This window comes from Tachypleus tridentatus, chromosome 1, assembly GCF_004210375.1.
Source record: "Tachypleus tridentatus isolate NWPU-2018 chromosome 1, ASM421037v1, whole genome shotgun sequence".
Taxonomy (NCBI): domain Eukaryota; kingdom Metazoa; phylum Arthropoda; class Merostomata; order Xiphosura; family Limulidae; genus Tachypleus; species Tachypleus tridentatus.
Genome location: NC_134825.1, coordinates 62,690,785 through 62,714,280, shown reverse-complemented (window position 1 = coordinate 62,714,280; position 23,496 = coordinate 62,690,785). Strand labels below are relative to the sequence as shown.

The following is a 23,496-nucleotide window of genomic DNA, read 5'->3' as shown; positions in this document are numbered from 1 at the left end:
GTAAGTAGCTAAAGTTAAAGCTTTATAATGTTAGATAAATTACCTTATAAGGCTAGTATTATCTAGTTAAGTAAAAGTTTGAAAAAAAATTTAAACCTTTTGTTACTTTTCAGATTAATACACACACATACACAGTGTACATCACACTACACTAGATAAAAATTAAGACTGGTTAAAAGTAGTCATTACCATATACTTAACATATCTACATTTAGTTATTCAAATTAAAATTTCACTTTTCTTACTTGAATGTCATTGAAAAGGATTTCAGGATGATAGGCTATGTTATGCTTCTCAAAATACTCAGTAACATTGGACAGTAAACAAATCTCTGGGACTGTGAATAGATCATTCAGCTGTTTCATTTGGCTAGGCTTAAAAAACAGGAATCATTGCTTTAAGATAACTGGTGCAAAATATATAAAGCAGGTTACCAGGTAATTTAACACCATGCAAATAGCTACTGTTCTTGGATTATCTTCAAATTAAAGTATAGTTAGGAAAAGCAGTATAGTATGTTAGAAAATGATTACTGTTGACAAAATCTTGCTAATAAAATAGGGATGAAATCTGGACAAACCTTTTGTTTATTAATTGTATTATTAAACAGGTCTGATGATATTTTAAACTAAAGTTTAATATACCACCAGAAAATCTGTGTTTGTATTCTTAATTATACTACCTTGAATTTAACAAAATTTGGGAAGTTAAATTAAAAAATCAGACTTATTTTTCACATAAGTAATAAACAGAATAAAATTACCCACCTTTTCAAGAACTAGTTTTATATCCTTAAAAAATGAAATGAAAATTTTAAAAATCCATAAGTACATCAGAGCTAATAGTTGTAACTATGAAAATATGATTACAGAAGTTACAAATGTTACTCTAGAAAAAGATTAATTGTTCAAAGTGCAGAACAAAGGCTGCTGGAATGTTTATAAACATTTTTACTATACAAAAAGAGTTGGTATAAACTAAAAGTTATTTTTATGGCAACCCTTCCCAAATGGATTTTTCTTTAATCCACCAAAATGTAGGTGCAGAGAAAAAATAAACATTAATAAAAATATATCATAAACAAATAAAGGAACATATTAAAATGATCCACAAAATGTTATATGATGAGAAGAGAGCACTTTGTTTTAACATGGTACTGAACCTGTAAACTAAGAAACAGCAAATCAAAAATTCAATTATGCTGATAAGAATTTTAGACTTGCACTGCAGTGTAACAAATTTCACTCTCAGACTTAATCTGAATAACAAAATTACAAGAGATTCAAAATAAAAAACATTGTTGGGAAGCTTAACTATACCAACCACTTGGATTAAAGAAAATTACCATTTTAGTTTTTTTAGTGATTATTATAGGACAATAATAGGATATAATAGAAAAATATTTACCTAAAGATTATGTCTACCATAAAGAATTTATCTATTTTTCTTGCTCTCACCTCTGATTCAGTTCCTCGTATTAAATTTTGTGGAATATAAGTGCCACCATAGATTCTGGTAACTTCTTCATTAGAGAGTGGGGTTAATCCCCTGAATATAGAAGAATGTGAAATTACAAATCTTACTGAATATTTTTACTTGAAAATAAAAGGAAAATACAATTTAAACAAGAGAATATGAAATTATTTAATACATAAGAAACAAGTGGTTTATGTCATTTAATAAAAATTGTTAGTACACACGTTACTTTGAAATTATCATTGGTCTATTTTTATCACCATTATGGTCCAACAATCTTGAAGGTTTTGCCCCATTAAAGTGCAATAATTAGCCCACAATAGTGTGTATAGCACAAACACCTATAACATTAACATATATGAAAAACATAATGAGCCTGATATAGCCTTTAATGCACTCTATGTATTCCAAGTCCACCTTTACAACTTTTGCACAAATGATTTACGTGTGATGACAATTTTAAAATATGACAGCAATTTATACAAGTTATGTGAAGAAATAAAAAGAATAGACACCAAAGCCACAAATAATGTTAAATAAAAATTAACTGCTGGCTTAGTATATGAAACAACTAGATATTAAACATTTTTACAAAGCATGCTTACAATCATTAGAACAGAACAAAATTCACTACATTTATATTAATATAGTCTATCTAAACTCGCAGCTGAGAGAGTAACATTAAATAGCTATGTATTTATATGAGGGACTTAACCACAGACTTAACTTTTTATGACACAAACTGTGGATACCAGTCAAAATGCATTTTATTTTTACTTAAATAGATTTTGAACACACACATTAACCTGTCATCACCTTTTAAAAAACACCACTTGGAATAAGTACAAACTATACCATGAGCAAACTTATAAACAATCCATAACCCTCTTATTACACAAGTATATACTGGATATTTCTATATCTTTTCTTTAGCACACCTGTACAGTAACAATGTCACCCTCACCAGAAGCTCATCAGGGCTTTTCAAAAACATTTACATAATAGTAATAAGCATTCTGTAGAGGAATTGTAATGAGAGAGCTAAGTTTTTTTATACAAATTTTTTTTTCTTATTAATTGGTTTAGTTTGTTTTAAATTTCGTACAAAGCTTTACACAGGCTATCTGTGCTAGTCATCCATAATTTAGTTGTGTAAGACTGGAGGGAAGGCAGTTAGTCATCACCACCTACTGCCAACTTTTGGTCTACTCTTTTACCAATGAATAGTGGGATTGACCGTCACATTACAATGCCTTCACAGCTAAAAGGGTGAGTATGGTTGATGCTACAGGGATTTGAAACCTGCAACCCTTGGAATACAAGTTGAATGCCTTAACCAACTGGCCATGCCAAGCCTTTTTCTTATTGAAGTGATTAAATATTGAGTCATATTATTAAATATTAATTGGTTTAGTTTGTTTTAAATTTCATACAAAGCTTTACACAGGCTATCTGTGCTAGGGATCCATAATTTAGTTGTGTAAGACAAGAGGGAAGGCAGCTAGTCATCACCACCTACTGCCAACTTTTGGTCTACTCTTTTACCAATGAATAGTGGGATTGACCGTCACATTACAATGCCTTCACAGCTAAAAGGATGAGTATGGTTGATGCTACAGGGATTTGAAACCTGCAACCCTTGGAATACAAGTTGAATGCCTTAACCAACTGGCCATGCCAAGCCTTTTTCTTATTGAAGTGATTAAATATTGAGTCATATTATTAAATATTAATTGGTTTAGTTTGTTTTAAATTTCATACAAAGCTTTACACAGGCTATCTGTGCTAGTCATCCATAGTTTAGTTGTGTAAGACTAGAGGGAAGGCAGCTAGTCATCACCACCTACTGCCAACTTTTGGTCTACTCTTTTACCAATGAATAGTGGGATTGACTGTCACATTACAATGCCTTCACAGCTAAAAGGGTGAGTATGGTTGATGCTACAGGGATTTGAAACCTGCAACCCTTGGAATACAAGTTGAATGCCTTAACCAACTGGCCATGCCAAGCCTTTTTCTTATTGAAGTGATTAAATATTGAGTCATATTATTAAATATTAATTGGTTTAGTTTGTTTTAAATTTCATACAAAGCTTTACACAGGCTATCTGTGCTAGGCATCCATAATTTAGTTGTGTAAGACAAGAGGGAAGGCAGCTAGTCATCACCACCTACTGCCAACTTTTGGTCTACTCTTTTACCAATGAATAGTGGGATTGACTGTCACATTACAATGCCTTCACAGCTAAAAGGGTGAGCATGGTTGATGCTACAGGGATTTGAAACCTGTAACCCTTGGAATACAAGTTGAATGCCTTAACCAACTGGCTATGCCAAGCCTTTTTCTTATTGAAGTGATTAAATATTGAGTCAACCTTTGTTTCACTCTGACAGGTTTCTCAAAATAATCCAGAAACAATAACATAATGGGATAAAGCAAGTAATAAAAGGAAGCCTACACTAACAAAGGGGCATGATACTGTGGTGGCAGATAATACATTAGATTATTAAGACACAAAAGTTGGTTATATTTTTTTCTTTCATGAAATTTGCTGAACAGAAATACTGATTAAATGCCTTATGTCTAAATATCTGATTGAAAAAACATAATTTTTAGATTTTTTTAATAACAAGGTTTGTAATTAACATTATGTGCTAAACATGACTGTTATAAAGTGATCATAATATCTTATGAAAAATAAATCCTTACTGTAATAATATAAATAGATTCTTTATATCAGTGTAAGAGCATAAGACATGTTTGAAATAACTAATGAGAATAATTTCAAAGTCTGTGACATTTAATATATTTGTAATATGTTTCTACTTGTAACAAAAAATTCTTATTGAACCAAATTTTAAGACTTTGTTGTACACATGTCCCCATCACCACCATATTTCAATGAATCATTTGTATCACTGTCCAATTTAGGCTTCATCCACATTATTTTGCACACAAAGATAATTTCCAATGGAGAAAAAAAAGGCCCTTTCTACACAGTTCAAAGCAAACTGATGAAAGGCACACAACATTAAGGTAGATGATGAATGATTTAAATCTTACTTCTAGGCTCTTTTATTGCTTGCCACTGCACTTTAAGAACTGTGCATTTCTGAGGTACACTCAGCTTAGAAAAAAATTAAAATAGGGTTAGTCGCCTATCATCACTCAGCCAGTTAAAAGAAGCTTTACTTATCACTTTTCATTTACCTTGTCTGCCTTGATGTTTATGTTAATCTCAGATTAAGCCTACTAAACACTATTACTTTTGACTCTCTTCCTCCTCCTCACCAACATTTTTTTACATTGAGTTTGTACAGATTGGGCAGATGGCCAATTTGACAAAAGAAAGGACAAGAATATGATAAATATCAACCAGTTCACATTCCTACATAATGCATGTTTGTCACATGAGTTGTTGTTTCGAAAATATATTAATCAATAGATTAAGTTTTAGTAACAGTATTAATCTATTGAACAAAATTGGAAAAAAACATCTTTGTAGGCCTTTGGAGTGCACCAAAAGCACCAGTCCTCATATTCTGATGGAAAGTGAAAGCAATATTAATGCATCTTTGTGACTCCATAATGGATGATAAGCAAGCAAAGCACTGAACCATCTGCCTCCAAGTGACATATATATCTAAAATGGTGACTTTTTAAAAGTTTTCACAAAGCTGTTTTGGAAATTTAGAAGCTAAGAAAGAGTGGGACTAAAACAAAAATTTTGAACTGGGTGCAATATTTCTCAAACTATTAACTAAGTTTCAGATAGAATGAAAAAGCAAAGGTGTTAAATGGCTCAGGAGAATTATAAAAGTTTCACTATGTTATGTACTAACCATCTAAAACCCTGGAATAGGAGGTACAGAGATTCTTCTTAAGCAGAAACAAACAGTCATGATAGCAACAGCAGATTTTTCATCAAACACAAAGAAAAAGATAAAAATGTTAACATTTTACACAGAGACACTAACCCACTTCAATTTCATTACATCCATAATGAGATATGAATAGCATTATGGCTGTGATGGAAGCAGGATCATACAGAAAGAGTATGGAAGTATGAATGAAGAATTAGTGTCCATAGTTTTAATATTCAAAAATGAAGCACCAACAAATATCTGCCAATTTCATAGGTACAAAAGGAAGAACTGAAGTACAGAGAATATACTGTCTGAAAGACTATCTGCCAATTTCACAGGATCACACTTTCCTAGCTCTAGTACAGCAACAATTGGATTTTGGAAGTGTAAAATCAAAGGTCACTTACAACTAAACATAGTTAAAATCTAAATTTCTCTAAGCCAAATATCAATCAACTAAAACTGAGTAATTAGTGAAAGTTACTAATTAATCATCATGTTCATTAAATGATCATATTCAACTAATAGATTATTGTGATACAAGACAGGAAATGACAATTTTGATTACTTTATTATCTTTATGAGTTGTAGAAATAATCACCTGAACAGATTTTAATAAACTGAGAATAATGATAAATCATAATGTCAATACTTCATTAGTTGCATTTTTGGAATGATCGAGAACAGTAATATAGGAACATTAATTTTGATTAGCTGATTAGATTCATAACATTAATCAATTTAACAATTTATTCATACTATCAATTAACAAATTATTTTGATTAATTGGTTTATTTCTACCAAATTTACAACTGACAGTACCATGTGGATCAAAATATAAGTGATCAAAGGATATAATGAAATAAGAATAGCTTGCATGTATCCAACTACATTTTCCCCTAAAGATCAACAGAGGTTAGAAGAAAAGTACAATCAAAGAGACCTCTATGAAAAGGCTCCCACAAATTCTCAAAGGTATCAATGAAGTAACCCATACATTACAGAAATAGAAACACCTGTCTCAATCAAATGAAAGCATTTTTAGACTAGTAGCAAGAACAGAGAGAGAAAGAGAGGAAAAAAAACACTAGCTAAAACCTAAAGATGCCTGGATAATAAACAGGATTTTCACAGTCCACATTCTGAAAACCCATAAGAAGAAGATTCCACCAGATTTAAGGCAGAATAAAGATCTTAGCAAGAACTAAAGAGTACTTCAGATTAAGAGTGAAAAAAGAACTAACATTTTCTTAAGTCAAAAATGCATTGCCAATAACACTTACCTCCACTCATACAATAGCTATTACTCATCTGCCAGGGTGTCTTCCTTTGTCCATCAAAGCATTAGAGTTTGATTTTTCCTTGCTTGCTCCAGTCTTTTAAATTCCACTTAATTGCCCTCAGTAATATTTGTTTTGCAACACTCTCCACCTACATCAGTGTGCTTTTTATCCTGATATTGTATGTAAGCACCTCATTCAGATAGTGTTATCAATGTCTTGACAAAATGTCACTAATGGGTTTCCTAGAGCTACAAGAAAGGGCAGGAGAGTGTGAGAGAGAGGTGGGTGTTATTGAAGAAACATTTTCCAATTTGAAATAATGCTAATTTCCAAAACATACTAACCTCTCTCACACTACAGCTAGGATCTAATATTGAGAAAGTGAAGAGGCTGGTGAAGGTATTATCCATACAAATGTCTGCACAGATCTTAAGTGAAAAGCAAACCTTCCTGCATGAACCACAATGTCCATGGATGGAGCAAAAATTAAATATTTACCTGCAGACCTTTCAGCTATCAAGAAAGATGTAAGCTCAAAAGCAACTAGGGAAATACCCTAAACTTCACACTCTTAATGAAACTGAAGAAAACATATCAAACTAAGCTTATTTCAAAGTGGTTTCCCTTTATTTTTTTTTTATTTCATTTAAAGACTGGGTTTATCACTCTAGATTGGAACACCATTTAGTCCAGTAAGTTTATTTTGTCTAAGCAAAGCAACATTAGGCTACCTGATGTATTCAAAACAGGGAATCAAATTCCTGATTCCAGCATTACAAGTCCATGAAGTTACCATTGTTATATAGGTGGATTAAGAATCCAAGATACTGAAAGAAGGCACAGGAAAAGAGGAATCTACATTATCTTCAAAATGTCAAGGATCACCATCAATAATAACCCTGAAGCCACCTGGAGGAACATCAGGAAACCAAATATATGTCTCCAAATCACTATGAATATCACCAACAGTTTCAACCACGTGTGGCCTCCCACTTGTGTGATGCTACATATCCAAGGTGGAATAGGAGAGACCCAACTTGCCAGGAATAATAATTTGGGAAATTATACCATAAACTAATCTGAATTTTTTTTTGTTAACAAAAATCAACTAGGTAACCCTAGGTAACACTGAGAAACCCATTAGTTATACTTTGTTGAGAATAAGTGATGATATTATCCTAATGAGATGCTTACACACAGTACCAGGATAGAGTGCACTAATATGGTTTGAGAGTATCATGAAACAGATATCACCAAGGACAATTAAGTGAGGTATAAAAGACTGGAGCAATCAAGGAAAAAATCAGATTAATGCTTAGATAGGCAAAGAAAGAATCCATAGTAGTCAAGAATTGCTGTAGTTTCAGAGATGGTAAGTTTTTGAAACTATTATTCCAGAGATTACCCAAACTAAAACCTGAGCTCGTTCCTACAAGGATCACATTTCTCCCAAAAAACAGACTGTTAAGTTAAGTGTTGCTGCTAAGTTAAATTAAAAATATGAGAGTAATTACTGTTTATGTACACTGAAACTATAAGAACCTTTAAAATTTTTAGAATAGTAATGACAAAAATTTTAGACTTTAACAGGGCTCAAAATACTAATGTGACAAATTTTAATCTTACAATCAACTGTAATAATTTTCCAATTTAGAGTTATAAAAACAAAGAGCCTAACATATATCCATTGTTACAAAGGATTAATTGAACTTTAAGAATTTGAAATCAAACTTTACCATGAACTAGTGTAAATTAAAGTTATGATGAATTAAGTTGAGATTTATGAAATATATTTTATTCATTATGTATGTAGTTTTTGCTTTCTCACATAAACAACTCATAGCATGAAACTGTCTATGACTTGTTGGTAATAAATTTCAACAATAAGCAAACAGTACAAAAGCCAGATGTTTTAAAGTAATATATTAAAATGAGACAACCTGTATACAAATATTTTTTTTGTACAGTTATTACCACAGAGTATCCAGAGCTTTAAATAATCATCACTTTTCATCAAAGTCCAGACACACACTAGTTCGGTCACTTTAGGACACCACTGACAAATCAAATTCTTATTTATTAGTAACTGTTGTTATAACCTAATCTGTAATAGTTTCACTTAAAAAAAAAGGCCATCAAACTCTCTTTATCATTAAATCCATAACCACTCAGTCTACATCTCACTATCTACATTTCTTTCTTTATAACTCTGCCTTACTTACCGAACTACGTTTTGTACACATACTTATAAGACTGACAGAGGATAACAATGTTATACACACTACAAGATATTATGACACAATAATACTCAATCAAAACAATGAAAAAAGCTTTAAAGATTCTAGTAAGATGATGCAATAATATAAGTGCTAGTTCACAACAACTGAAGTACAAAATGTTTGATTTATATAAAGTTACATAAATAAACTAATAATAAATTTCTGCTTCTAAAAATAAGTAAATTTAACACTTGCATCAAACACAATTTGAAACACCCATGTATCTAACAGTTTGCACTAGCAATTTCATCTGTAGTGTTTTCTCTCATTATTAATATCACATAATATTATTGAGTGAAATACAAAATACATAATTCTAGACAGTGTTTGTGTGTAAGTATTTTATAAGGTTTGGATTACATGTAGTCACTGTATTGCATAAGTTTTGTATCTTCTCAAGAAAACAATGATAATGACATTTGTTAACATTAGTATAGGGTCTGTGTGTATTTTTATATTCACACAACATTTGTCTTTCAATACAAGTATTTTATTGTTTAGAAATTATTTACCTTTACAGTATTAACAGATTAATTCAACTTTATTTACATTGTTAAACAAAAATATTATAGGACTCAGTTTGTTACCTATAAAATGTGTTAATTAACTTTCACTAAAGAAACATAAGTACATAGTTTACTTGAAATCAGCTATGGAGACAAGATTTAAATTTATAAATACAAATTGATAGGAAAAATTTCATACATATATATATTTGTATACTGTTGTATTTAACCCTAGCCACAATGCATAAAACATTTGCAGTAGTTACATGCCTTTCACTTGTATTTACTTTATTTTATCATTTTTACATAAACCACTTAAACTGAGCTTTCTTGCAGACATTATGTGTTAGGTCAAAAAAATTCTGATCTATTTTAAAACAGTTTATGCAGTTGCACAAACAAACTCATGTAGACATCACTTTATGTAATAAAACTAGATGTTGAGTAAAGTAATAGTATTTATTATACTGTATAGAGTATGAAACAGTTGTAAGCATTTTTGGAATGAAATAGTTTTACAAGCTGAAACAGAGAAACTCAAATGTGAATAACAAAACCCATAGTAAAGAACAATAACTTATTGTTGTATATAATAATCTATGAAATGAATAACAACTAAGTTATTGCAAAGTAAAATAAATGTAAAGTTGTAGTGAAGGCAATCTTAGTTGAATATGCTGAAACATCTGAATGCATACAAAGTAAAAAAACACGTTTTGAATGAACAGTCCATGTGTATTTTACACCTAAATAATTTGACAATGCCCATAGTAGTTTTATTTTGTGTAATGTTAATTGTTTGTGTGAAATACTTTGCAAATAAAAAACTAAAGTTGAAATTGGAGCCAGTTGTCATATGATGACAATGACTGTGCATTAAAGAGATTGACTAAACAAAAAATAAAACATAAGGTGATTCTGAATGGAAAAGCCAATATACAATTCAGACTCCTTGAACAAAGGCATTTCTAACAATATAGATTTCTAATATATGATTGAGAAATTGGCAAAAAGTGTTCCAAACAGAAAAAAACAAAAATTTCTATTCAACAAGATAATGAAAATTATTATTTAACTAGATAATGAAAATATCTAGTAAAACATTATTATTGAATAAGATAATGTACACAATTAATGAAAATGACTATTCAACAAAGTAATGGAAATACTATTTAACAGTCATCACACAAGAACAATGACATTGTGTTATCACTGCAATAATGTTTGACTGAGCAAAGAACAGGTTGGGTGATTCTGAATGGAAAAGCCAATATGCAATCCACACTCACCAGACAAGTCTTTCTAATGGTAGAAGAATTGTATTGTTTGATCAAGAAATTTGTGAGAAAAGTTCCTAATAGACAAATGGAAGTATATTATTTATATTGATAAACAGATAACAGGAATTGAGATTAAATTCTAAGATACACGTAACAACAACAACAAAATGACAGTAAAACTTTTCTGACTGATATATGTTAACAATGCTAAATAAAATCAGTCACAAGAGCAGATGTTTTCTTTTATGATTTAAATTAATGCTAGCAAAATAAATTCTAGTATGTTTGCATGAGCATGCTCCCAGTGAAACTTGTGCACATTTTTAAAAACAAAAAAAGATCACTAGTAAAAGGTTTAGTTAAAGTTGAAGGAAAACAATAAAGATTATGCAGTTTCAAGAAAGACTTGGGCAAAATGAAAGTTCCAAAAAACAAAAGTCAGAAATTATTGTGAAAAAGACTAATTTCATGAAAAGTTTGTCTAAATGAAATCAAAATCAAATTCTTAACAACTTATTGCAGGGAAATGAAAGCTGAGAAGACTGATCCCAAACCTTAGGACCAGCTGCATACTAAAAGGAGGTAAGGTATTACAAGTACTGTGATGTCTTGTTACTTAGGCTATGATGTCATTACACACTTGATGTGTAAATACAACATATCTACTACCTCACAATACATATTTCCTATCAGCAACAGTATTAAATAGTCTTTATTCTTGAAATAACAGTATCCACAGTGATATTTGCATTTCAAAAAATATTTTATCATGAAATATTAAACAGTGTATTTTATCTTTTCTAACAAAAACTTTGAAGATGAAAAGTAATAAACCTCACAAAGGTAAACATGAAACTTGGTTAAATTAAAGCAACCTATGTCAGGAGTTGCAAAAGAATAATATGAATTGCAAGATGACCAAAACATACCTGTATACAGAACCAAACTGTATTTGGTGGAAACTATCAATTTTCATCAACAGCCCCTGAAAACAACATACTTCATGAAAGCTGGCTAATTCTGGCTTTGTCAGTAGTCTCGAACCTTTTAACAAATAATGAACAAACAAATGGATAATAAAGCATGCAGAAAACACTGATTAGCACATATACAACTAAAGTAAGGTCTGAGAATTATTCCTGCGTGCTACGTGAGTAATATATTTTCTTTTTTCTTGTTCTTTTTTCCCTAATGATATAAAAATAACAAATCTGAGTCAACTTCTATATGTGAATAATGAACAATAACAACAAAAATATCTATTATTTCAGTTTATTTTATAAATGCAAATGCAGCACATTTTAGTTTAAATAGATGTACTGGCAAAACACATTGAGAAAATTCTTTATATAACTTGATAAACAAAATTCACTTTACAGATCAAGACTTGCCCTTGTAGTAAAACTATAATGAACTAGTCTGTGCAAGGTAGGCCTAATGTGAGTTTAGTAACCTTTGCATTCATTAATGGTGTTGCATTCTTGATACATATCTATAACTGAAATCTGTTCTCTTAATTTTTTATTACAATGTGAATTTGTACAACCACAAAGGCTATTCCTCTTCAATCTTATCAATGTTTGACATTTGAGATAAATAATAAGATATTGAAATATTTGTCTTTATGTTTCTTATATCTAAAAAATAACCCAGGCACTGAGAAAGTTATCAATAACTTCAGCAGTGAAAAAAACGTTCAAATTAAAAATTATACAATTTTTTTATGTTCTCAGTTATTTGCATCATGAACTGAAAAAACAAAATGCCAAAATATGATGACTAAACCTGTTTTTTCTGTTGACAACTTTTTTCTTCTTTTCAAATTGTTTTGATTTAAGTGTACAAACTATTCATGCTGAACACAAAATATTTGTTATTTAGATCTGGGATAAAACATAAAACAAAGTTAGTGAAAATGTTTCAGTTAAGGGATCTTATCATAATTATCTTTTAAAGATCTGAAAGACTGGGGTTAAGAAAAAGTTTATACTAGAGTTGTGTGATGTATTAAAATAATCTTGTAATATATACACACACACACACAGACAATAAAACACAAACTATTCTTCAGAAATAAAGGAAACACTGTTAGAAATGTTTTATTTATTAATTTACATTGTAACTTATTTAGCACCTGCTGATCCTTAGGTTTTTCCTCGCTTCAACTATTGAGTCTAATCACAGTAGTTTTGTCAAGGTTCAGTACAAATAGTATGGTGTCATCCCTAATTCCAGCCTTTAAACCTCAGGTAGGTAACTACCCAGCAACATTCATTTTTATTTTTACTTTATCATTAATAATTAGTGTATGTATTCTTTTTCTACATTTATTCATAAAATATATCCATATCAGCACATTGCACTAACTAAGCATTAGCAAACACTTTCACAGGTACAGTTTGTATGCATTTTCCTATTAACAATTTAAAAACTCATTGCTAAACCCTTTTCAAATAACTTTTATGATACTATGCAAACAAACAACAAATACATAAAGAATATTTCTATACCAGATAATAAACAGCAAAGTTGAAATTAAGCACAATATTCATATTGTAAAATACAATTATAAAATACTCATAGTAAATTATCTTTTGTAAGACAGGAGTAAATTATGAGATAAGAGGTCTGTTCTTTATGAATATTCCAATGCATTTTGATGGATCACATCTCAAGATGTTTTTGCTTAAAAAAAAACTTGTACAGTATAAAAGTTTATTTAAAACTGTCAAAATGAAATTATATGTAATAAATCTATAAACAAAAGCCTCACTGAGCACAACTTTCCAAAAACAACAGATCTCACAAAGACTTTAGCTTCTGGTTCTTTGTTTTGAATTTAACATAAAGCTACACAAGTGCTATTTGCACCAGCCATCCCTAATTTAGTAGTATAAGACTAGAGGGAAGGTAGCTAGTCATCACATTATGATGCTTCCATGGCTGAAAGGGTGAGCATGTTTGGTGTGACAGGTATTCAAACCTGCAACCCTGAGATTACAAGTCAAGCATCCTAACTACCTGGCCATGCCAGGTCAAGACTTTTCCTTCAATCACCTTGATTTTATGTAAGAAACAGTTTTTGCTTGATGGCTAAATAGAGCACAAACATCTTACTAGAGAAACTTATTTCCCCTGTTAAAACTCATGATCTTTTATATTAATTTGAGTTTTGACTTATCCATACTAAAATTATTCTTTCATTATGTTAAATCCAACTTCCACAAAACATTTAAGCACTTTGTTTAGTAAAGCCAAATAAATTAGTAATAATGATCTCTTGAGAATTATTAGGTTACTTTACATGCCAAGTTGTTTAAATATTACAATATAAATGTATTATTTGCAGCTTATGATCATAGCTGTACAAACAAATACAAGAAACTGTGTTTAAGTAAAAAATTATAGAAACTGTCGAAGTACTTTAATAATTCTAAAACTAAAAAAAGATGTTAGATGATATTTAGTAGCATAAAAAACTTTGAAGCATCAAGATTATTAAAAGTTTCCAATGAAAGATATGTGTATTAGAGAGTAGCTGCTGATACCTACAATACACAATTTAATGTAGTACTTACAATTATATAAGTTTTATATGGAAGTGACTAACATTGTAAAGAACATACAAAACCCTTTTCACATTCACAGAACTCACCTTCTGAATATCATAATGAAGTCCTCGAATTGCAAAGCCAGGTCTATAGTCAAGCTGTTCTATCTCCTTGGGATACTTCACAGAAAAAAAATTGTTTAGTTGACTATAACATAGCATTAAAGGACAACAAGGAACCTATTCATCCATCTAGGCTGTCCTATACACTAAACTACACACTAAACACTCAGTCAGTCAGTCTTTATTGTTCAAATATTTACCAAGTTAGCTGTATTTAATTCATATGAAAACAACCCATTCCAAAAGCCAACAACCCTGTCAGAAAAAAGTAAGGCTGTTTATGTTGAAGATGACTCCTTCTTTGCCAACATTTAAAGTTCTCCTGCAGTTCTTATCATTTTCACCATTAAATATGATAAAATGTGATGTGTCAACAGCATCAATTTCTTTAACAACCTTAAACACTTCAATCAGATCTCGTCTAACTCATCTTTCTTCAAGAGAAAAGTTCAGATATTTTAACCTATCCTCATATTACAGCCTTTCTATCCCTGTTCTGAAACCATTTCAATGATTCAGTGTCCTTCATAAGGTAAGATGCTAAGGACTAAACACAATACTCCAAATGTAGCCTAATCAATGATCTATGCAATGAATTTATAACCTCTTTAAACTTGTATTCAATATTTGTATAGATACAGCCTAAAATCCTATTTGCCCTGCAACTACGAACATACTGTATTGATGGCTTAAAATACTGATCAACCAGAATACTGCAATATTTTCTTAAATAACAGTGTTAAGGTTATTCCCATCAAAGTTGTACTTATAATTCAAATGGTAGTATTCCTGATGCATTACCTTTCATTTACTATTATTAAATGCCATTTGTCATTTATATGCCCAACTCATAATAGTCTAAATCTTCTTCTGAAGCAGAAGCATCTTCCTCGAATAGTGACACCTAAAAATTCAAGGAAGTCAGCAAATTTAAATAATATACTGGTCATTCTTCCATGTATGAAATTGATGTAAATCTGAAAGAGCTTAGATCGTAATACTGAATGCTGAGATATTCCACTTGTAACATTAATCTAGTTTGACTGAATTTCATTCATAAAAACACCCTCCTTTCTTCAATCTAGTCACTTTTCTATCCGATGAGTCAACCTTCCCTTCACACCTTGAGATAACTTTTATTAAAAAGCATTTTAAGTGGCACATTATCAGATGCTTTCTGAAAACGGTTGTACAAGATCTACATTAACTCCCTCATATACATAAGCAGTAACCTCCTTAAAGAATGTCAAAAGATGATTAAGACAAGGTTTTTCTCTCTGCAAAACCTTGACTTTCCAATAAAATTTTTAAAGTTAGTAAAATCAATTTGCAAAGTATCTTTTATCAGACTTTTCCCACCACTATGTAAGACTAATAGGCCTATAATTATTAGGAGAATATGTATCATTTCCTTTTAAAAGAGGAGTAAAATTAGCCAACTTCCAATCCTCTGGTACCTGCCAACTATTCAAAAACACTCAAAAAGTAATAGCAATTGCCTCACATATCCAATCCTTAATCTTTTTCAAAATGCTTGGAGAAATATTACCTACACCAGGAGTCTTACAATTTTTTAAAACCACTTTTTATATTAACAACTTCAAGATTAATGTGTTCATCTCATTCAGTCTTGTTTCATTCTAGCAACTGTTCAGGATGAGGACTATTGCTTAAATTGTCATTAGAAAAATGTGAGAAAAAGAATAAATTTAACTGCCATTCTCTAATTATCAGATATTAATCTTCCCGTATCATCCTTAAAAGGCCTTACTCTCATCCTGACATTTTCTTAATGGATTTAAAAAAAGTCCTTACTATTAAATTTTACATTTCCAGACAAATTTTTCTTACAAGTTTTTATTTCCTAATCTCCCATTTGAGCACTTTTTGATCTTCTGTAATCCTCCATATCTCCCATCATTGTAATCAACTGAAACTCCATAAAATGTTTTTCTTTAACTTTTCTACACTTTGTGAACCAACCTGGTTTTTACTGACAGCCACTCTTTCTTTCTTTGATAAGTAACATGTCCAACATAAGTATTTAAGAATTTATTTTCTAAATTTTTCCACATTTGATCAGTAGCTTCAACTAACACCTTGTCCAATTCACAGCAGACAATGTCTTGTCTCACCCCTTCAAAAGTTGCTTTTTTTTAAAATAGAAAGTAAAAATTCACTATTCCTTATCTCCATATGCAGCAAAACATCAAATCTAATTTAGCAATGATCATTTGCACCCAAATAATTCTCAATCTCTACCATATTACTATTTCTTTAATAGAAGTGAACAAATAATCTAAAATTCCATTGTTCCTAGTAAGGTTTCCTTACCAACAACTGAAGAAAATAATCCTGAACAGTTTCTGCCTTTCTCATGATTCAACTAATACTTCCAAACCTATGTGTCTAAAATTAATATATCCCATAACTTCATTAACAGTTTAATTACTTATATCACTGTATAGTTTATAGTTAATTTTATAAGTTTCATCTCGTAATATGTAAAAAATTCCAACAAAATACATGTATCTTCTCCCCTCATAAACAATAACAGATAACCAAATAGGTTCAACTTCATTGCTATTAGCTTTGATATCCTCAACTTGTAACTCACATTTTACATAAAATTCTGCTTCTCTCCTCTTCTTAATATTTTATCCCAATTAACAATTTATAACCCTGTATTTCAAAAAAAATTCCTATCCTCAAAATTGCCTAGATTTACTCAGGTTTCAATTATTCCTATTATATCAAAATCCTCCATTTCAACCAGTGCTAGGAAGTCCCCTATTTTTTATTCTTCTATGATTAAAACAACTTTAGCCTACTATTAAAACTACTTCTGTACTTTGTTCCCATACATTAACCTTTTCAACATCTTTTTTACAATTATTCTGGCCTTCTTCAATATCTAGTCCTAGTTTAATAAGATTGCCCCTGCAGTTGAGTTAATAGCCCTTGCAAAGAAGGCAGTCTATACACTATTTATATGTAAACCATTTATTCCAAAACCTCCCTATTCCCACTTAACTAATCCCAGAATTCAAACCAGTTAATTTATTCGTATTTATATAATAACCTAAGCTTAGTATCCAGTCCTAGTAACATACTTATAACTTCATCCCCAAAATTAAGTCTCACTGGTATTCTTGATAGAATTAAGTTATTATGGCCCCTTTTTAAGTGCCTTTAGTAGCACCTTGTACTGAATAATAAGATATGACTACTCTTCCCTACATCATTAGCCTCTATGCACACTACAAAGATTGCAACAGTGCTAGCACCCTTTACTATATCATTTGCTCTCTTAATAATACACTCCATCTCTGCCCCTGAATAGAATAATCTAATTCTTGTCTTCTTACTTACTCCACTGATATCGTATCAGTACCAGTAACAATAATATTGTTAAGTTTTTCATTCCCATCCCAATTTCAGCATCTGTTAATTAGGTTATCCTCTTCTCCTCCAGTTCATCATCTACACAAACTAAAGGCAATAATATAGTATTTAATACAACCTGTTCATTATAATTACATCTATTACTAATAGTTTTATTAAAATTAACATCCTGATAATTATTATCAGTCACTATATCGTTTACATGCAAAAAAAACTTAAGTTCTTTTTTAAACCTTGCTGCCACTTCCTACAGTTTATCCATCTCTCTATTCATAACCTCTATTCTATTTAGGAAAGCCTCCAATTTCTCTTACAACCTGTGAACTCTACACACAAACTACAAATTCACTACTAGCTTCTTTAAATGTGTATGTTAGTCCAAAATTCCCATATAAAACCCACTTACCACACCTTACAAAGGCGTAAGTACTTAACACACCATTCTTATTCTTAATCAGTGCAGCCTGGGAATAAACAAAAAACACTAGATACAAATAACTCATTGAAAACATTAAGCCTAAAATTATATTACACTATTTTATTATTATCTTAGAATACTAAATACAAATAGTTTAGCAACTCACTGAAAACATTAAGTCTAAAGTTATATTACACTATTTTATCATTACCTTATCTTTTTACTGAAGTTATTAAGTTTATCTTTAAAATGAGAAGTGATAAATAACCAATTTTTATAATGCAATTCATTTGGCCTGTTTTATAACTTACCAATAACTGAACAAACAGAAATTATAGTTGCATTATACTTGCTTAACAAAAATACACATTAAAAATTGATAAACTTTAGATAAATGTGACACCAAGCTTTTATTAACCAGTTGTTATGCCTTTAGCTTTCAACATCAGTAGCACAGCTATAAGGTACAAGTTTAGTTGCACACACTAAATGCTAATTTGAACAGTATTACAGTATTAACATATGAACTCTCAACATTTATCAAACAGTAACAGAAACAACAATTTTAACTTTTACGTTACACAAAAAAATCTCCCAGTTAGTGCAAAAACACTTAAACACTAAACTTTAGTGCATGAGACAAATGTCATATAAATTCCAAATGCAAGTAAACACATAAGAGAAGCAACTTTTCCTCTTTTACAATTAAGTTTACATACTTCATTTCAGATTGAAAAGCTGTACAACTGGTTTACTATTTAATTGTTTAAACACTAAACTTAAATTTTTATACAACCATATAATTATCACAGTATATGTATTTATAAAGAAAAAAGTTCAAAATGATCAAATATACATCTTCAGTAGCATTTCTTGGAAAGACGATGACAAAGATATTCCTACAAAGTTAGTGAAATTACTACAAAATAAATAAAAGCACAATTATTTAAAATTCACTGAAAATAAACATTAGGTTAATTCACCTTAAACTTATTGAGTAACCAATCTCGCCCAAGATCATAAATTAAATAATGAAGAGATTCCTTGTACACGGCTAAAGTGTAATCATAGTCAAACCCATAAACTTCAATGTCACCAAGATCAAGTTCGTTATTTGCAAACACTCCATGGGGGTCAACATCAAGAGGGGGCATTCCAACTAAAAAAAAAGAGAGAGAGGGGAAGAATAAAAAATACAGCATAATAAATCATAAATGTAGAAGTATACTAATTAACTTAGCACAAAACTTTATAAGTAAAACAACATAATGTTCAATAATTTTCTGGAAAACACTTTTGATCTTCTCTTAAACTGACTGAAAGAGTTACAGGGTTGTGTAATTTCTGTGAAAATATATCATAACTCTAGACACTTATTACAAAATATGTGTAATAATGATATATTACCCTATAATGAAAGAGTAACACTATTTTTCAATGTGTTGTTTTATTTTGTCTACACAAAGAAATAAAATATACAATTGATATAATACATATCAAGGCTCCCTTCTCCTCTCATACATCACAAATACATCTGAGACCTTACAGATAATGTCATCATGAATTTTCTGAATAATTTTAAATCATATCATCTATCACTCTTTCTTCGTCAAGTGAAAAGAAATTATACATATTACTAAAATTGGTCTATCATCATATGACAATCCCACCCATCATCAGAAAACATCCTAGTTGAACAACTGGAAAAGTCAGAAGTAACTTTTAAAGTGTCTTCAGACAAACATAACATTTTTATTGTGTACCTACTGACTCTTCTCATAATGGCACAAGTATTTTCTGCCAGTTTTTGTTGAAAACTGTTTCCTTGGTCAAGTTCCAGTTTTCTGAAGTGTTAGAGGAAGTTTGAGGTTGCTTTTAAAATGTCTTCAAACAAATTAAATGCATTTTTAAAATACCTCTGACTACCAACAACAGCTTTGGAAGCCCAATCTCAAACCAGTGGACAGTTTGCAACAAAACTGTGCTCTTACTACTTGTGCTACCACCTGGATAATCTGTAGGTACATGAAAGAGGCATTCTGTTTTACTGAAGGCACTTAAAAACCTATCACCTCCTTTCTCCAACTTTTACCCACACCCTCCTAGTTGCTTTCTTCTGAATCCTCTCTACATAAATATTGATATATATATATCAAGTATCACCAACTAAATCTTTAACTTGAAAATTATTATGTAAATAACAATTAAGAGTAAGATTTGGATGCTCGGAAAAGAACCACATTTGTTATGCAGGATATATATAAAAAAACAACAACTTCTCCAGTGTAGTACACCTTGATTTTTAATGATACTTTTATTAAAACATTAACAAAACAAGCCATCTCATTCTTACAGCTTACTAAATTTCAATTTACAAAATACAACCTTAATGTTACTCTTAGCCTTACCTTCACTTGCTTCTTTAGCTGCAAAATATTTTTCTAACAGTTTATTTTTATGTTTATGCCCATCTAATGAGGAATAACATCTACGAGTTAAATAAAACTTGATATATTTATTTTAGTCCTCTGTGCTCTTTTAATTAGTAAATATTCGACATTTAAGACTCTTCGTTGAAAAATAATTCCAGAGATACAAGGTGACACAAAACGAAAAACGTTGACCGCCATGCTTACTACAACTGCTTACTAATGCCACCTTAAAATTTAGGAAAAGTTATGTGTGTGTATGTTAAAATTTATTTCCTTTTCACAAAAGCTAAATATTGTTTTCTCTTGAAAAAAAAAAAAAAAGGATTTAGAGAGGATCCGATTGAAGTGTTTAAGATTATAAAATGAATTGATAATGTTAATACAGTAACATTTTTCATACTTAACAGTGAGAATTATTGAACTAGGGGATATGAATACAGATTCAGGCAAAGTGGAAGCCGTCTTTATTTTTCAAATCGAATGATTGGCCAATGGAATGGGTTGTTTTCAAATGTTGTGGAGGCAGTAAATTTGAATCAATTTAAAAGAAGCTTGATAGGTATGTGAAGATAAGGACTAGGTTTAATGTCTTTCATTTAATAGTTTTAGTTTTGCTTAGAGGATGGGACAGCAGAGAAGGACCAACAGGTCCGTAGTTGTCCCTAAATATTATGTTAAGAGAGGAACTAGGCCAGTTCCTAAAATATTTCAGACAAGTCCACTTGAACTGGGTGAACTCAGGAATAGGATGTGCAGTACTTAGACAGTCTCTCTGTCTATGCTATCTAACATCTGGAGGAAGACTGGGAAATATTTCATATGAGATGTCGATTCATTCCAGTGGAAAATGAAACGATCTATCGGACGAGCTCAAGGTTTAGAAGAGAACTGTCCCTGAGAGACTATCTTGTGCCAGGTTGCATTTCATGTCTTTCAGGCATGTACCAATGATTTCTGCATATTGGAAAGCAGTTCTAGAGGATAAAAGAAAATTTCCATCTAAGCTTTGCAGAGGTTGTAATTTCTTTTTATTAAACTCCATCAAAATTACACACAATCGGAGATTTCATATTTAATTTTCCACTAAAATGTACATTTTTTGCGTGTTTACAAAGAAAAAGTTTCTCTTTTCATCAACACTGCCAAAATGTAATCGTTAGTAATTTTAAAAGACTTGATGTAACCTCGAAGCTCTGGCTATATTAGAGTTTATTTTACTTTTGAAAAAAAAAAAAAGATAAATGTGGGAAAAGTTTCAAAAATAAGTTTTCTAATAACCTATGGGCCGGTATGGTCAGATAGTTAGAGTGCTTGCTTCGTAATATGAGGGTCGTGAATTCGAATTCTAGTTCCCCAGAACATGCACGCCCTTTCAGCTCTAAAGTGGATATAATGTTAAAATCAATTCCACTATTCGTTGGTAAAAGAGTAGCCCAAGAGTTGGCTTCGGGTGATGATAACTAGCTGCTTTTCCTCTAGCCTTTCACTACTAAGTGAGGAACAGCTAGCGGCCAGATAGCCCTCGTGTAGAATTTTTGCCCGATATTCAAAACAAACCCAAACTAATAACGTGCACAATCGTAGATGTTAAATTTAATTTGTAATTAAAATAGTAATTTTTTTACTTTAAAATATTTTCCTCAAAATCACAATAATTAAACGTTTGTATTTTCCACGATTTTGTTCTCTTTTTTTGCTTTGTTTTTGCTGCTCCCCGGTAATACTGTAGTATATCTGCAGACTTATAATGCTACTAACCGGGTTTCGATATCCATGGTGAGTATGTTGTGTGCATTTTCTTATAGCAAAGCCACAAAGAGCTATTTGCTGTGTTCATTGAAGGAAATCGAACCCCTGGTTTTAGTGTTGTAATTCCGAAGATTTAACGCTGTCCCTGCACAGCTTAGTGCTTAACTACAAAAAAAGCAAACCTCCTTTTTTGCGTTATTCTGATAGAAAGATGTATATTTTCAAAACTTGATTATTTCATTATAACTCTGCAATGTTATGCAGTGCTTGACCCTCCTTGGAAATTCTGGCTAAGCTCGCTTTTAACTTACTTTTGATAACAAGACAATTTAAGGAAGTTTTTGAAAAATAGAAATTTTAAACAGAAACTACCAATTCTAGAACTTCATTACGGTTTCTTAGTGAAATCCGTCAATCTTTAACTTTGTTTTTATTTTGGATAAGAGACTCCTATTTAATCTTTTCAAACGATATTCTACTTGTTTGTTTGTTTGTAATTAAGCACAAAGCTACAGAATGGGCTATCTATGCTCTGCCCGCCGGGATTCAAAAGACATAAAAATTTCCATTCAGCTTCAAATGTTTTAGAATCGCCGTTTTTATATTAATACGCACAATGTGAAATTTAATATTCAGTTACATTTATTTCGGGATTGAAACACTTCTTTATTAATCTTACCCTTGATATTTAGATTTTTTAAATTCACTTTGTTGTTATTCTCCTAGAAATTTGTTCTGTATATAAACTTTTCGAAAATTATTTTTTTTCCATCAAATTTCCTTAGGCATAAGTCTTTATATGCCTTGCAAATTCTGGTTAAGTTCGATTCTATTTTACTTTCAAAAAATATAAACCAGCAAAGAGTCTCAACAAAGTATTCCCATATCTGAAGTATCATTATAGCTTGTTTTCAAAATTAACCTTTGATTAAGTTTGCATAAAAAAACACTTCTATTTAAGTTTTATTATCTTTAAATTAAGGGGAAACAATGGAATAGAAAGGTTGTCCAAATGGATGAATGTGTCAACACTGTGTGCCTCGCAAGGACTATTTTAGTCATTCTGGAGACCAGGGCAGAATTCAGTGAAATGGGTCCCATAATGAAAAGAAAACTGAGAAGTAAATT

At 30.8% G+C, this 23,496-nt stretch overlaps 1 protein-coding gene across 5 annotated transcripts in view; it reads right to left on the bottom strand.

Annotated features, from left to right (window-relative positions):
* LOC143250179 (5'-nucleotidase domain-containing protein 3-like) overlaps positions 1 to 20,837 on the bottom strand; it is a 41,903-nt gene extending 21,066 nt beyond the window's left edge. For 2 of the 5 annotated variants that reach the window (XM_076500685.1, XM_076500686.1), the window contains exons 1-6: positions 20,596 to 20,837; positions 19,171 to 19,346; positions 14,347 to 14,421; positions 11,621 to 11,676; positions 1,458 to 1,548; positions 246 to 374 (exon numbers count right to left, since the gene is read on the bottom strand). In XM_076500685.1, the coding sequence (XP_076356800.1) occupies positions 246 to 374; positions 1,458 to 1,548; positions 11,621 to 11,676; positions 14,347 to 14,421; positions 19,171 to 19,341 (522 nt within the window). In that variant the 5' untranslated portion in view covers positions 19,342 to 19,346; positions 20,596 to 20,837. Of the gene's footprint in view, positions 1 to 245; positions 375 to 1,457; positions 1,549 to 11,620; positions 11,736 to 14,346; positions 14,422 to 17,736; positions 17,857 to 19,170; positions 19,347 to 20,595 lie in introns of those variants that run through there. The other 3 variants (XM_076500692.1, XM_076500687.1, XM_076500701.1) reach the window with 3 other exon arrangements.
* Between the last annotated feature and the right edge of the window lie 2,659 nt (positions 20,838 to 23,496).